A 15,862-nucleotide genomic window follows, 5' to 3' on the forward strand; every position below is an offset into this window, starting at 1 on the left:
CCTGTGTGTCCAAATCACACAACGGCTGGGTGATGGCCCCAGGACAGACTCTGAATATCTGTGTGGAACTCTCCAAGCCAAGCCTGGCTTTTCTCTGAGAAGGTGACCCCCAGCCCTCCTTTTCTCCATCCCTTCTTACTCAGTATGCTGAGCACATTCCCTTCATAGGAAAGAGATTATGCAGCTCTTGGCTGTTTCTGAAGTAGGCATTAAGGGTTTGGGGGGGGGGCTTATCTCAGCTACTACTCTGAATTCTAATAGGAGGCTCTCGGAGACTCCAGTCTTTCCATGTCTGTACAGAAATCCACAAGGGAGAGCTGCAGTCCTGGCGTGCAGAGAGAAGCAAGAGAATGTGGGGTCAGTTTTCAAATAGGTGTGGAGGTGAGCTGGACATGGCAGTACATATGCGCCCTCTGGGACGCGTGAAGTGGAAGCAAGAGGATGGGATACTCCACATCAGCCTCAGCGACATAGCAGGACCATGAATATATAGATGGGTGGGTGGGTGGATGGAGAGTTCATAGGACTTTCTGCAATGTGTCATTCTGGGCTCACCCTAGCGCGCTGGCTTAAGAGGACTAAGGAAAATCTCATCTATACTCTGTTCTGGATCTCATGTTCTCCCATCACTTCACTGACAAACAGGAAAGGAGGAGCAGTAGGGCTGCGTGGAGTAGCATCCAGGGAGGGAAGGCAGCTCCTTCCTGTATTCTAAGCACATGTCTCTTCACAGGTCTGGAAGAGGTCGGGGGCCTGGTTCTACAAAGGGCTTCCCAAGTATATCTTGCCCCTGAAGACACCCGGCCAGGCTGATGATCCCCATCTCCGACCTCTGCCTGTGGAGCCCACAGAACCCCAGCCTCCGAGTGCTGAAGCCAGCCGCGTCTACACATGGGCCCGAGGGCGAGGTAAGAACTCTGTGTCTGCCTTGTGGCTCTGGGAGTGCTCAGCCTGAGTGCACCTCGGACTGCAAGCACAGTGGTTTCTCGATTTGCAGGGACACAGCCAGAGGGGTCCTCAGGTACTGCTCTCCCAGCAGGACAGTAACTCAGGTGCAAGAATGCCATGAGCAGCACTGTGGCTTTTGCAGGAATGGGCTGTTACTCCAAAACCTTTTGTCTTTTTATGTGCATTGGTGTTGTGCCTGCATGTATGTGTGAGGGGGTCAGATCTTGGAGTTAGGGTAATAAGCTGTCATATGGGTTCTGAAAATTGTATCCAGGTACAGTGGAAGAACATCCAGTGCTCTTAACACCCCAAAGCTGTACCTCCAGCCCCAAGGATGGAACCCAGGGCCTGTACACAGTAGGCAAGCATCTCCCCAGGGAGCCGTCCCCAGCTCTTAGGGAGTCAGCAGAGGTATCCTGATCGGTCATCTTTCTCAAGCAGGCCTGCAGCACCTCTTTCCCCTGCCCGTTTCTCAGGAGAGGGACGCCCCTGGCTGTCTAGGTCCTAAAGAGCAGGGTGACTGGGTGGTGTCTGTGGTGACTGTCCAGAGGTGAGTGTGCCCTGCTACGATGGCAGCCAGGGCTGTCTCATGGGTGCTTTTGTGTTTCTGATTTTCTTTTCAAAGTCCCTCCTCTCTCAGAAGCTGCAGGAGGTTCTCAAAGTAGATATGCCATCTTATAGCCACATAGCCTGAGGCGGAAGGTGTGGTGCAGAGCTGGGCTCCAGGACAGGTCCTTCCCCTTTGGGTCTGGCTTCTTCTGCCCGAGGGGTGACGGGTCACCTGCTGCTGGCTTGTCTCAGAAGAGGTGGCCTCAAGATCACAGGCCTGGCAGCAGCTTTGAAAGGGCTTTGGGAGATGACCCGACTATCTTCATGTTGTATGGGCTGTTCTTTCCCTATCAAAAGGGCAACACGTGTTTGTGACAGAAAAGTAAAGGTCACCAAGCAGCAGGCCTCAGAAGGTGAAACCCTGTGAGTCACCCTTGCAAACACAACCATGTTAGGCACTTGCTGTCCCTTCTCAGATAATTTTCATCGCTGTGTCACTTTCCACAGCTGTCCCTACCTCCCTGGCATGACTCAGTCTCCTGTCTAGCCTCCCTGATGTCACAGGCAGGTGTGTGGGTGCAGGGGAAAACTTGGAGTGTGGACTCCTTTGTATATAGGGAGACTGAGGGGAGCAATCTGACAGAGACTCTGCCTCACAGAGCTGCCATCTTCCATCCTGTCCCTCTCTCTGGGCATACCCTTATCCCACAGTCTCAGGAATGGAAGCAAATGGACCAGCAGGTTCAGTATGTTGCTAGGGGTGGCTTTATAGAGGCCTGTGTAAGCAGCTGGGACCCAAGGCTCATTGTAGAGTCCTCACCACACACCTGCTCTTAATCAGCACATACACACATCACTGGTGCATACATCCATACATTCACAGGACACACGTGCACATGCATGTAGATAGGCATGTATGCTCACACACATGTATCCCGGGCACCTCCTCCTCAGCTGTGGAGACCTTTTGATTGCATCCCCATGCACTTGGAATCAGCAGAGAGCCTAGAGGCTCTCTTCAGGGACTGGCTCTTCCTCTGAGGCAGTGAGGTACACAGCCCTTAGGCTCTTGTGTCAGGCCTGTTGGAGCCCCGTGATTTGTTGCACGAAGGCCCATAGGCAAAGATCAGGGCGGAGGAAGGACTGCTGGTGATGATCACGTCTGTACTCACACTGAGGGAGGCCACTAGGGTGGCATTGGGCAGGGCAGGGCTTAACTCAGAAGAGGAGCTTGGGGCCGAGGGCAGTTGCCTGACTGACCCAGGTCTGGCCATATCCTCACAGGGCACAGCCCTGGCTCCTGTGTGTGTATGAGACTAGACCAGCTGGTGGGTGGGAACCATCCTTACCTAAGGACATTCTTGAGCTAAGGACTAAGATGAGGGATCTTCCAGTCCCTCCCTGTGTCTTCATGGTAGCTCATGTAACCTTGAGGTGAGGTCCATGGCAGCCTATGGGCAGGGCTTCCTCAAGGAATCCTGGGAGCTGGAAGAGGCTGCTGCTCTGGCCCCTGTGTACCTGTTGAACTCCACGGAGCGGGCAGCTGTGAGAGTGTAGTGTGGGGCTGTCTCCATCTGTCCAGTCCTCTGAAAGTGCTTTCCAGCTCTGAAAGTGCCTATCTCACCCACGTCCTACCTCACCATCAAGTGCCCAAGGGCTTGGCAGCTGGCTGGACTCACAGCTTCGGCTGTGACCTAGGGTAAGCTAGCACTCATAGCTCTTACAGCACCATAACTGGGCTGACTGAGCTCAGGAGGGGTCAGAGTAGCCATCACTGCAGGTACCATTCCTCCCACCCTGAAGAGTCCTGTATCAGGGGCTATGTCTGTCCTCAGCAGGCCAGTACCTCACTTAGCACATAGCATAGGAGCAGCGTAGAAGAGATGCTCCATAGATGAGTGAGCCACATGCCTGCTTCTGAGCCTGTGGAGAGAGCTTTCATTATCACAGGTGTCTAGATGGACCCAAGAGATGCTTGAAGGCTGGCAAAGCCACCTTCTCTCAAGGAAGCTCTCTTCCTGGCCCCAGCCTTCAGAGGCTCCAGGCTACCATCTTCCTCCTGCCACAGTTCCTCCCACAGGAATGGAGCTCAGGCTAGTACCAGCTCTATTCAGCATCTGTCTGTGACCCTCTACCCACCAATCCTTGGGCTCCAGCAATATGCATCCCACCTTCTCCTGTTCACATCCTAGCCCTCCCTCGTTTTCCTTTCTTGTGCTCTGTTGGAAATGTAGAGGTTAGCAATAGAGATAGGTTATGTTTTTGGTTTTAATTTTGTGTGAATGTATGTATGCTACTTGTGTGTACAGGTGCACACATGCCACAATGCACATATGTGGAGGCAGGAGGTCTACTCTGGGATGTGTTCTCTCCTCCCACCTTTATTTGAGTGCCAGGGATTTTACTCAGGACACCAGGCTTGCACAGCGAATGCATGGAGACATCTCACTGACCCCAAGCTATGAACTTTCAGTACACAGGGATCGAGGAGTTAATTGATGTTTGCAAGATAAAATTCCTCCCATCCTCCTCCCTGGTTTTCTTTATTAATTTTTAATAGTATAAGAATACAAGTTAAATAATTCAGCAAGGAATGAAAATCAGTAATGTCTTCTGTTTGTCCTTATGCCATGCCATAGCCCTTGACCAAACACCCCCTGAATTTAGGCATTTAAATTTGCTTTGTAGCAAAAATAAACAGGCTCTTTCTGGCCTGTGACTGTTGCTTTTTGCAGTTGCATTTATTTGTTTGAGACTGCCTCACTATGTAGCTGTGCCTGGAACTCTTTGGGTAGACCAGGCTATCCCCAAAACCACAGAGATTTGACCACCTCTGTCTCAAATCACAGGACCAAAGGCGTGTGCCATCATGCCAGGCCTGTCATGAAATGTCATGGGCTCCTTTCAGGCCATTAGATCTAGGTTTTACTTCATTTTTGAGGCTAAATAAAATACCATGGACATTGGGTTATATTTCCAGTGTTCTCTATCAATGAACCTTAATGTTTTTAGATTTTGCCTCGCAATATTGTTAGGCCTGGAATCTGTGAACTGAAGCTCGGGTCATAAAATAACATAGTTATCTACACTGGGGCAGTAGGCTGTACATCTTTGCTGCCTGTGATACTGTTGAGGGTTCTAACTGGGGCTAGTACATGGGGAAGAAAACATTTCATTGTTTTTTTTTTTTTGTCCACATTGCAATAGGTCTTCCCTACGCCTATTATTTATTGATTTTAATTCAGATGTCCTGTTTTTTGAGCTGCTAGAGGGACCCAGCACTTGGGAGGTAGAGGTGGGAGGCTTCTGAGTTTAAGACTGGCCTCAGTTTCATATGAAGTCCTAATGAGTTCCAGACTAGCCTGGGCTACAGAGTAAGCCCCATCTCACAACAAAAGAAAATTTTATTAACTGATAAGGTCCCTGAAGCCATGTTCAATCATAATTCAAATCAACAAGCTCCATCATTTGCTCATATTTGATAGTTCAGCTTTGTCTCGTTGTGAGTTGCATTATGAGATAAGCCCCAGCCCTTGAGTGAACAAGACAAGGGGCTCTGCCACCTTCCTATGCCCTAGTCTTTTTAATATTTATTTTATGTGTATGAGTGTTTTGCCTGCCTGCATATGTGTGCCCACAGAGGTCAGATCCCAAGTAACTGAAGTTACAGACAGTTGTGAGCTACCATGTGGGTGCTGGGACCTGAACCCAAGTCTTCTACAAGAGCAGCCAGTGATCTTAACCACTGAGCCATCTCTCCTACCCCTTATTAGTTATTAATGTAGTAAAGCAAGAAACAAGCCGTCTCTTACTATTGAAAATGAACAGAAGGAATCTATCTTCTTTGCAGTTGATGTGTACAACAAGAAGAACTCCACCAACTCCAACTACATGCCCTAGGATCAATAAAGAAATTTACAAGATTTAAGATAAATCAATTTAGCTCAGCGTGGTAGCACATACTTTTAGTACCAGCACTTGGGAGGCAGGCAGATCTCTGAGTTCAAGGCCAGCCTGATACAGAACAAGATCCAGAACAGCCAGAGCTTCACAGAGAAACCCTGTCTCAAACAACAAAACAAACAAACAAAAGCTTTTAATCTATTAAAAGTGGAAGTGAGAAGACCTATTTGTAATTGCAAAAAAAAATTATTTCATGCCTGGCAGAAGACTTTAAATGCTAACTATAGGAATCAGCATGAAGAAAATTAAAGTCTTATTGTATTAGTATGCGTAGGCTGCTGTAACAAAATACCACAGACTGGGTGGGTGGCTTAAGCTACTGAAATTGATTTTCTCCCAGATCTGGCTGGTAGAGCAGAACAAGGTACTGACAAGACTTGTCTGGTGACCCATGTGGTGCAGTGGGTGGCCACCTTGTTAAGGGTGTGCATTTGAGAACAGCGGGGTAGGGGTAGAAAGCTTTCTGGTCTCTACTAGTCCTGTTGAATCAAGCCCCACCCCAGAGCTTCATTTAACTCTTCCAAATACCTGGAGTTTAGAGCTTCAACATGAATTAAGATTGAGAAAACATAAGCCCTGAGCAGAAAATCAGGTAAAAACATAAATCCTACTAAGTATAGTGGTATTGCCTTTAATCCCAGTGTTTGGGAGGCAGAGGAAGTCTCTGAGTTCAAGGCCAGCCTGGTCTACATAGCAAGACACTGTTCTCAAAAAAGGGGGGAAAAATCTTATTTCTTCCATTTTTATAGTTAAATAAGATCTGACTCCCTGTGTGTGTTCACGCATGTGTGTAGACAGAATATGAATGTGTCCAATAACATGGATGGGCCTGAAAAACATCATGCTAAGTTAAGGAAGTCAGAGTCAAAGACTTCACATTGTATAATCTCTTTCCTAGGAAAAATCTAAGGCTAGGCAAACCCATAGACAGAACGATGCACACACCTGGGGTAAGGGAGTAGGGGGAGGGGAGGGACTGTCAGTGAGGACAGAGCAATAAAATATTCTGAGTAGTGATGGCAGCTGCCTGGTGTTACGACTACTGAAAACCATTGCATTGTATTCCCCTTAAAGAGTGAATTTTAAAGGATATGAATTATGTCTCAATCTAAAAGCTTGTGAGGAACCTAGACTAGCTATCATAGACTACACAAATAGATGAAATGGATGGGAATTGGAGTAGGCCCAAGAACACATGGGAAGCTGGATAGGGATTTTTCAACTCAGTGGGGAAAGGCATATCGACTTAATAACCAGAGCCAGTGTGATCAACTTCGGTGTGCATCCAGAAACGCATTAGAGCCCTAAATGCTAAGAATAAAAAAATGGTCCAGGTGGGGTGGTCTGTGCTTTTACTCCCTGCTACTGAAGAGGCAGGAGGATCATTTGAGCATAGAGTTCAAAACCAGCCTATGCACCACAGTGAGACCCTGTCTCAAAAATCCATCATTGGGAGTATGGAGCAGATGCAGCTCTCTGTGTTACTAAGGAGAGCTGGTAACAGCCATGGGACAGGTGGGCCGACCTCCTGGGCCTTGGGTACTGATCTGAGGGAAAGAAGCCAGTTAGTGACTCCAGGGAGGCTCATCCAGGTGAGACACTGCCTCTCACCCCAGGAGCTTCGATGACCAGCAAGGTCTAGGACAGCCCCGAGGTCAATAAAGCCACCCTTTGTGTGCCACCTGATTTCATGTAGAACCAGTGCCAGCCAGTACTGGGACATATGGCTCATTGTCCCTTTAGCAGGACTTATCCCTCTCCATCCCCTTAGAGATGGCAGACATCAGAATGGCCAGGGCTTGGCACAGCTGCATCTGTCTCAAGCTTCCTGAAGCTCAGGGGCTAGTAAGTTCCCTCTCTAGGAGGCCTGGTTCACAGCCTGCACAGAATCCTCTGCTCCTGCTTCCCACCTGCACTGGTGCACTGGTCCACCTGCATCAGGCATTTCTTTCTGGATGATACACTGGCTGCCTTCAAGATCTGTCTTAGAAAGTACTTCAGGGTCTTAGATTTGTTCCATTTGGGTAATTTCAAGAAAAATTGGGGGTTTGGTGCCACTTTGCCAGCAACTAGGTTTTAAGCAATATTTTTAAGATCCTGAACTGAAGAGGGAGGAGTCTGCAGTCCTGTGGAAGCAAGCATCAGGGTTCCATTTGGGGAGCAGTCTGGCTCAAGCTGATCTACAGCAAGCACTTTACCAGGGAGGCCCTTACCAAGTCTCACACACACACACACAGCTGACCCTGCTGACTGCCCCCCTCCCAGGGGGGCAGCACCTTCTAGAGACAGCGAGTCACTAGGGCTGCACTGGCCTTGACCAGGGCGTCCTGTGATTCATGGTCATTATCTCATTTGAAGCTCAAGGCAGCTGCAGACAGTGAAATTGACTCTTCGTGATGGATGAGGAGGGCCGCTGCACAAGGTCACGTAGGCTGGCTGCTGCACTGACACCAAGGACCCAGCCTCTACCCCACAAGTGCAACACATAGTGAAGCTCTTGTCTGTCACCACATAGCTGGCTTTGCCCTGTCTGATGGCTCGGAGGATTTTTCAAGGGAGGTAGTTACTGCCAGGCTACTGAAGAGGGGGGTCTTGTGACAGTGAAGGGGTGGCCAGGGCTACTCTGCCTGACTATAATCTTGGCCACTCCCCTGCCTGCTGGGCAGCTTGCATTAGGCTAAGTCTGCATGTCCTGAGTTTCTTCACCTGCTTGCACCCCATCGACACTCTTAGGACCCGCATCCATCAGGAAGGAAGCAATTGGTCCCTCATTTCTGCCCAGAGCATCCTTTTAGTATCCAGCCACCATCAGACATAATGGATGCTACAGCCAGTATCTTCCAATTAATTACCATCCAACCACAGAACTGAGTATTTTGTATCTGACAGGGTAGTAAGGACATTGAGTGGAGGCTGAATATTACAGTGAGGAATCTTCTGCATCAGAAAGTAGGAGATGCTAACTGTGGGCTGTTAGTGTTTCCTGGGCTGGGAGGTAACAGTGGCCTGAGGCTGGGAAAGCCACACAGCCCAGGAAGCTTTGAACCTGTGACCTCTGTCTCATTAGCACAGAGTAGCAGCCGACTGGGCTAATAAGCAGGTTCCATAGCCACTGATTTTCCACCGAGCGCATATGCGCTTCCTGACTCCTTAACGCAGCAAGCTATTTATACTGGTCGCTCCATTCATTCTTAATGAGCCTCAGTTGTGGATTGTGAAATGTTTTATTTTGAGACAGGATTGCTCACTGCCCAGAGCCAGCTGTTGCTATGCCTCTTTCCTTCCCGTCTCTATTCCTGAGAAATTAGCATTTTGGAAGCTCCTTGAAGCACACTTACACATATACATACACACAGTAACACACTTCCTCTGTGGACTCTGCACTGTCCATTTTTGTCACATTGGCTGGCCCTGGTACCTGAGTCCCCCACAGCCTTTGGAGCACCTAGGAGGCTATGGTAGAGTCTGGGACCTTTGCTGGCTATAACAGGTGAAAGGAGGCAAGGCAGAGCAGGAGGCATTGATGTTTGGAGGTAAAATGCCACCTGTCCTTGGGGGCTGAGACTCTGCCTCTAGTAAAGGTCACAGTCTGGTGAAGCAATAACCTGATCTAGCTGGCTGCTTAAAATGCATTGTCAAATTTTTTAACTGCAGAGAATTCTCACTTAAAAAAAAAAAATAAAAATCAGAAGGTCTGCCAATACCCCTCTCTCAGAGACAGTGGCAGCTTCCCCTTTTAATGATGGCGTGTTCTCTGGTTTGCCACAGTCCCCGGCCCTCCCTATTGTCTCTGACAGTTGTTCAGTAGTTATGGTTAGTAAGAAGGGAGACCTAGGGTGTGACTCAATAGTAGACTGCTTACCTCCAATGCACCAGGCCCTGGCTTTCATCGCCAAACTACATAGGAAAAAGAAATTCTTCTGGGATGATCAAGTCCCTGTGAATAGAAAGAAAATCAAAGAGTAACTATGAGGGGCACTTGTTGCAAGAAAAACGAGCAGACTTCTGGTGTCAGCCACCTAGCTCACTGTAGTCAGTGCAGGAGACTGGCTATGTTGCATGTGTGAGCCCCTTGCCCGTGGCAGCTCTGCGCCTGCTGTAAGCATAGAGGAGACTGCATACATAGCCTAACCTTCCAGCCAGGGCTCCAAGCCAGCCTGAAGCTCTTGGGGCCTGTGGGGCTCCTGGAAAAAGAAAGCCTTGGTTGTGGAGTGGCGCAGGAGGGGCTAGGATGGGATCTGTTCTCTTGCACTTTCCTTATCTTGGAGTTCAAGCACCCCTGCAAGGGTAAGGACCCTAACAGAGGAATTCCAAACAGGCAGGAAAGCAATGTGCAGATTGCTCAGGGAGGCCACCCACACAGCAAAGACCAGCTCTCAGTGTGTCAACCAACACCGTTGCCCTTACTCTCTGCCTCTCTCTCTCAGCATCACCATCTATTCATCATTGCCGGGTCCCATCTCTGCTAATTTTATTCCTTGCAGGGGCTTTATGGCCCTGGGATGCTATGGGAGATAACTAGGAATTTTTTTTTTATGATATCTGAAGCCACCAAACATACACAAGGACACGGACCAAGAAGGATCAATTAGAGAGGATGAAGAGCCAGTGTGAACCATCTGAGAAGCCACCATTTGTCCCACAAGTCACCTCCAAGTCACTGACCCTAGTCTTCATAGTGCATAGCTGCCATTTGGGTCAAGAAAATAAGTGAAAGTCAGTTTGTCTCAGCCTTGGGGGGACTTGAATGTCAGAGGCTAGGCAAGAGAAACTGCTGGGGTGGTATGGTTCCAAAGCCCACTGGAGCCTCCAGAAACAACCCCTGGCTCTGGGCCAGCTGCCCATCTCTGTGGCTGCCAGGCCCAGCAGAGGACTTGGGACCATTAGCTTTTGTCCCGTGCAGGCAGCTGTGGTACCCACCAGCTCCAGTTACATCTGCCACAGATTCAGGGTTTGCTCATGGTAGTCTGTATGGGGCTCTGTGCACCTGGAACTTCATGAGGACAGCCTGCAATGAGGCAGGACCCTTGCTCACGTACAGAAGGGCACACAAGATCCAGAGTCCCAAGATCCAGAGTCCCAATAGTGTGTATGGTAGTCTCAGCATAGAGGGGAAGGGAAATGCCTGCCACATTCTGGAACTGTGCCTCTGCTAGCTCTCAGGGTTACAGAGGCCACCATTCCTGTGTGGCCGTGGCTGTCGTCCTGCCTTCTGAGCCCTTGGCTATACTGAACAGTAGTCTCAGAACGGGAGCGGTAAACAGGGAAGAGTTTCTACTCCATGCCTCCCCCTCCCCCCAGCAGCCCCCTGCCTGTCCCGGCTTAGAAATTGATTTCCCAGAGCACAAGGCCCTCATTAGCTACACCCTGGAGGTTAGGGGCATGTCTGCCGCCTCTAATTTAGCAAAACCCAATGATGGCCTCAGCAGATTAGCTAACTCCAGATGTAAGGTGAGGTCTTAAGGTGCCTTGCCCTCATGGAAGCTGTGTCTGGCTCAAGTGCAGCCCAGGGGCACAGAGCTGCCCCTGGGGCCAGCTGGCCTGAGCTCTCTGTACACAGTACAGTATAACTCTCTGCAGCCAGCCATCTGGCTTGCTGGCTAAACCTACAACTTAATTCCACACACTCTAGACTGAATGGCCTTTGGGAACGTGGGTGAAGTGAGTGAACCGGGCCTCCCACCCTGCCTGGTTCTAGTAAAAGCCCTGGGGTAACAGAGTGGGTTCTGCTGTATACAGTTCCCCTCCTAGACTGCCTGTCCATACCAGAGCAAGGCTGGCATTGCAGAAGGTCCCCAGCTGACTCCTCACTCTGCCCAGGAGCATGGCAGAGAAGAGGACCCACAAGGGAAGAGGCAGCTTGTCCTACCTCGATTGTCCCCAGATCCAAGCAAGGCAGGTAATCCTATCCTCTTGCCAGGCCCTAAACACAGACCCTGGGGCCGAGGCTCCTCGAGGTGGAGAGCTGTTGACAGAGAAACATGGAGGGCTGAGAGACACATTATAGAAACAGTGACCCCAGGGGGAACCCAACACATGGAGGCCAGATGAGGGGGAGAGAGACAATGAGGCACAACAGCACAGGGACAAAGAGACTTTGTGTGAGAACACACGCTGATGTCTTCAATCCCAGCTCTTAGGAGAAACTGAGGCAGGAGGATCACATCACACAAGAGCCCATTTTCTTTAACCTTATTTCTGTGTGTGTTGGGGGGCATGTTACCACAGGGGCAGGGTTGTCATGTGGAGGTCAGAGAACTCAAAAACAGGTTCTTTTCTTCCATCATGAGCAACTTTAACCTACAGAGCCATCTTACCCACCCCAATGAGACTGTTTTCAAAACCAAAAATATCCCAGTGAAAGAGGCACAAGTTGAAATCAGGAGTAAACAAAGGCTCGTGTCACCAGCCAGCCAAGAAGAGCACGAGATACATGCTCTTGTTTTGTGTTTGCTAGACACCATAGCATGCATCATCTGTTTCCTAACAGTGCAGAGAATACCTAAGCCAGCTCATTCCCCCACCCCCAGGGCCTCAGCCAAAGAGCTTCCTGACCCCCAAAGAGCCCACTGCCCAGCCTTGGCTTTCCCTGGACTCTATGTGCATAAGTGGGATCCGTTTGTAAACCCCTCCTCTTCCCGGAAGCTCTCTCTGACTGCCCTCCCTCATCCATATATCTCATTCTCTCTGGAGGGAACAGCTCTTACCATCCACCCATCCCTCCCTCCTCTCCCCAGCTCCTCATTCGAGGCCAGAGACCACAGGGTTTCCACATCGGCAACCACATTTCTATTGATCTGTGGATTTGTCTTCATTAGCTGGTGCCTCCTATCTGTCTGTGAAGCCTGAAGGAGAAAGTTAAAATCGATGTGAATGAATAGGCAGCCCTGGGACCCTCCTAGCCCTAGATTGGACCTGTCAGCCAGCTCTGTGCTCCCCCGTTAGCCATTCCTGCCTGGGGTCATCCTCAGAGCCTCTAGCAGCAGTCTGGAAGGGGAGTCAGGGAAGGAAAGCACCCCAGTATCACAGTGTTCCCTGGGGTCCTGTGACTGTCCCTAGCTATATGCTAGGTCAGGCTGGACGCATACCATGACTCCTGTCACCTGGTCCTCACCTGTCACCTCACCCCTCCCACTGAGCCCTTTCTGGCTGCCAGTGGGTCCAGCCTTGGGCCACCATTCTCCTTCCTGCTGAAGCAGTGGGAACAAACCAGAGAAGAGCCCACTGTTCCCCTCCCACCCCCTGGAGCTGCCTGCTTCCCTCAGTGCCCACTCATTCCATGTCCATGCCAAGTGGCTTCCCACCCTCCACCCCAGTCCCTGTCCAGGCTGAGGCCTGGCACATCCCCCTTCATATGAGAGGTGCTGACTGGCAACACTGAGGTCACCTGTCCTGCTGGCCTGACAAACATTCAGGAGGGCCACCGTGCATAGCTGTCCCCCTGGGGAAGGGTTTCAGGTCACAGTCAGCAGGTGGGTCTATCTAGGGCTGAGGTAGCCTCGGGAAAGGAGAGGGATCCTAGTCACAAGCTGGCCTTCCCCTGGGGTAGCTCCTGGCAAGGGTGAGGTCAGAGCAGGAAAATCAGGAAGTGGAGGCAGCCAGGTGGGCAGGCTCCATCTTCTGTTCCTGGGGCAGAGGGCTCTGGGTAGTAGAAACGAGGGTTGAAGGTATCCCTGGGCATTGCATTGAAGTCTGCTTTTTAAGTCTTATCAGCTTGTATAGTATTTTTTTCCTTGCTTGGTCAAATTTTATTGAGAGTTACTATGTCTGTCTCTCCTATTTCTTCCCCCTGTCCATTTCACAGATGATACAATCATGGCTCAGAGTGAGGCATTTGCCCAGAGGAATCAAAAGCAGAACCAGAGTTGAAGCCAAGGCAGTGAGCATACACGAGACAGCCTCCCCCATGCCAGGGCCCCTGGCTCTGGCAGCAAAAGACCCAGAGGACACAAGTTCCCTTGTGAAGAGAGGGACCTTCTGGAGCTATCTGGATGGGGAGGGTTCCCAAGAGTGCAGAGTCATTAGGTGAGGCAGGAATATTGATGCCAGGGATGCCACATACATGCTGGGCAAGGTAGGAGAGCAATGGTCCCAGCCCAAGACGGGCACAGGTTTAGATCCCGGCTCAGCCTCTATACATCCTCTGAGGGCATCCAGCACTCTCCTCCTATGAAACATGGGTTGAGGGTCCACACTCCCTCAGGAGAGTCAGCCTCACCCCTGTGAGGTGGGCTGGGCCCAGAGATGGAAACCAGCCTTGTGCTCAGAGACATGAGACATGTATGTCCCTGGTCTCTCTGTGAGTGCTCATAGCCAGTACAGAGGGAACCATCATTCATCCATGGCTTCACTGAGCACAGATAAATAAGCCAGCAGCCTGCAGGTGCACAGCCAGGGAATAACAGGAGGGGGACACAAACCCAAGTCTATGCCTCAGCAGGTACCCCTTTAGCAGCCCATGGTCCCCAGCCGCTGCCACCAAAACAGGGGCCCCCACACATCTACTCTTGAATTAGGGGTGCTCTAGCCATCCTGGCAGGGCCAACTGCATCTGTGCTGTGCCAGTCTGGTGGCCCAGGAGGACTCACTGGAGGTGTCTGTGCCCTCCCCAAGGCCTTGATTGTCGTTCCTTTACGTTAAAAATATTTTTTGTTGTTTTTAGTATGCAAAAATTTCCACCATCTGCTGCTTCTTGGCAGGATGTTAGAAATATCTCCTTACTTCTAACTTCCATAGCTTCTGGAGACTTTGGGCTCCTTGGAGCGGAACAGCCGCTGCTCCCAGAGGTCTTCCAAGCTCACTGCCTGCCGCCATCTTTGCACCAGACAGGTGGATGTGGTGTGGTCCAGATGGGACATGGTTTCCCAACCTTCAATCAGAGCATAATATCAGCAGCTTGTCTGCTTGCTACCGGGCTGACCTCACACCCAGGTAGCTGCTGGGTCAGTCTCTTGGTCTTTGCCATAAATCTTGAAGAGGTGTGTGGGATTGTGGAGAGAGTAATAGCTAAGCAGAGCCTGGAGACAGGGCCCCAGGCCCCCATCCCTGTACCCTGAGCCATCCCAGCTAGGTGTCTTGACAGGACAGCAGCTGCCACATGTGTCCCGTGAGACATTCAAGGGAGATTTTCCAAAAAGGAAGAGTCCCCCTCCCCAACACCCGCCTCATGTACCAAAACTCGAGTTTCCATGGTGACAGTCAAATTGCAAATCCATCCAAGAATGAGCTAGAAGGGGAAAAAAATAAAACTGCCCATCCCCAGAGAAACAGACCTGGCTGGCTCTAAGTTGCCCATCCATTGCTGAGGATGAGGGCCCAGCATGATGGGAAAATCTCAGGGATGCCAGGGCCTCCAGGAAGTGGACCAGGAAGTCAGATATCTGTGAAGGAGACCAAGATGAGAGCCTCCCCGTCCTGCCTTGTGGTGGAGTCCTGTGAGTGCAGGTGAGGGTGCCTCCCACAGGCTCTCAGGCCAGTTGAGATTTCCTACCTTCTGTGGGAAAGCCAAAGTGTGGCAAAATACAAACACTTGTCCCCCAACCTGCCCCACATCTGGCCCTTAGCCACTCCTAGCACCTTGTAGAGGATGAAAGAGGCCAAAGATTTATGAGCCTAAAAGCTTCATTTAGACCCTAGAAGATTTACAGTCCTAGCCATCACTTGGAGGGAAGACAGAGTTGGTACCCAGGTGGCAAATACCCACTAAGGTTTGGGTTTCATGGGAACAGGAAAAAGAGAAGGAGGCTGCTTCCTTGACCACTGGAAGAAGCAACTGACTACTTAGGTATTATTTGCGAGACCCAGGTGTAGGTACGCAGCCTCCTCTGGATCTCTTTCCCCAATGACTATAAGTGGCCAGCCACTGGCCAACACTGCCTTCTTTAGCTTTCTAAGAGCAGATTGGAGGTGGGATTTGAGTCTTCGTCACAAAGACCTGATGGCTATAGCCTAGCCCCCAGGCACAGGGCAGACACATGCCTAAGGACCCTGAGCTCTGCTACCCAGCACCCATGTGAAAAGCTGACACAGTCATACCTGTAAAACCAGCACTGGGAAGGCCTCATAGTCTTGCTAAATTGATAAGCTCCTGGCTAGTGAGTCTCAAGGTAGAAGGAGATAGAGGAAGACACCTCAGGCTTCTATGTATGCACAAATGCCACACTTGATACCAAAACCTGACCTAGCTTAAAACCCTGGGTAGAAAAAGAGAGGCCAGGCAAGGGGTCAGCTGGGGTCGGCTGGGTGATCCCATTCTGAGATCAAATGTCACTGGCAACTGTTCCCCCTTTTCCATGGTTGAACCCTTTGGGCTCTGTCACAGGAAACAAAGAGTCAAATGGGAGTAACTGGTGGAGATCTTTCCGGGATTTGTCTGTGATTTCTTTTAGTCCTTGTACAGCAC

General features: G+C 50.4%; 1 protein-coding gene across 1 annotated transcript in view; it reads left to right on the forward strand.

Moving 5' to 3' along the window:
- Window positions 1–15,862, forward strand: part of Rph3al (rabphilin 3A like (without C2 domains)) — a 101,133-nt gene that overhangs the window by 77,977 nt on the left and 7,294 nt on the right. Inside the window, 1 exon segment of the mRNA XM_051179982.1 lies at window positions 734–908. Coding sequence (XP_051035939.1) covers window positions 734–908 — 175 coding nt within the window.

This window comes from Phodopus roborovskii, unplaced genomic scaffold (assembly GCF_943737965.1).
Source record: "Phodopus roborovskii unplaced genomic scaffold, PHOROB, whole genome shotgun sequence".
Lineage (NCBI taxonomy): Eukaryota > Metazoa > Chordata > Mammalia > Rodentia > Cricetidae > Phodopus > Phodopus roborovskii.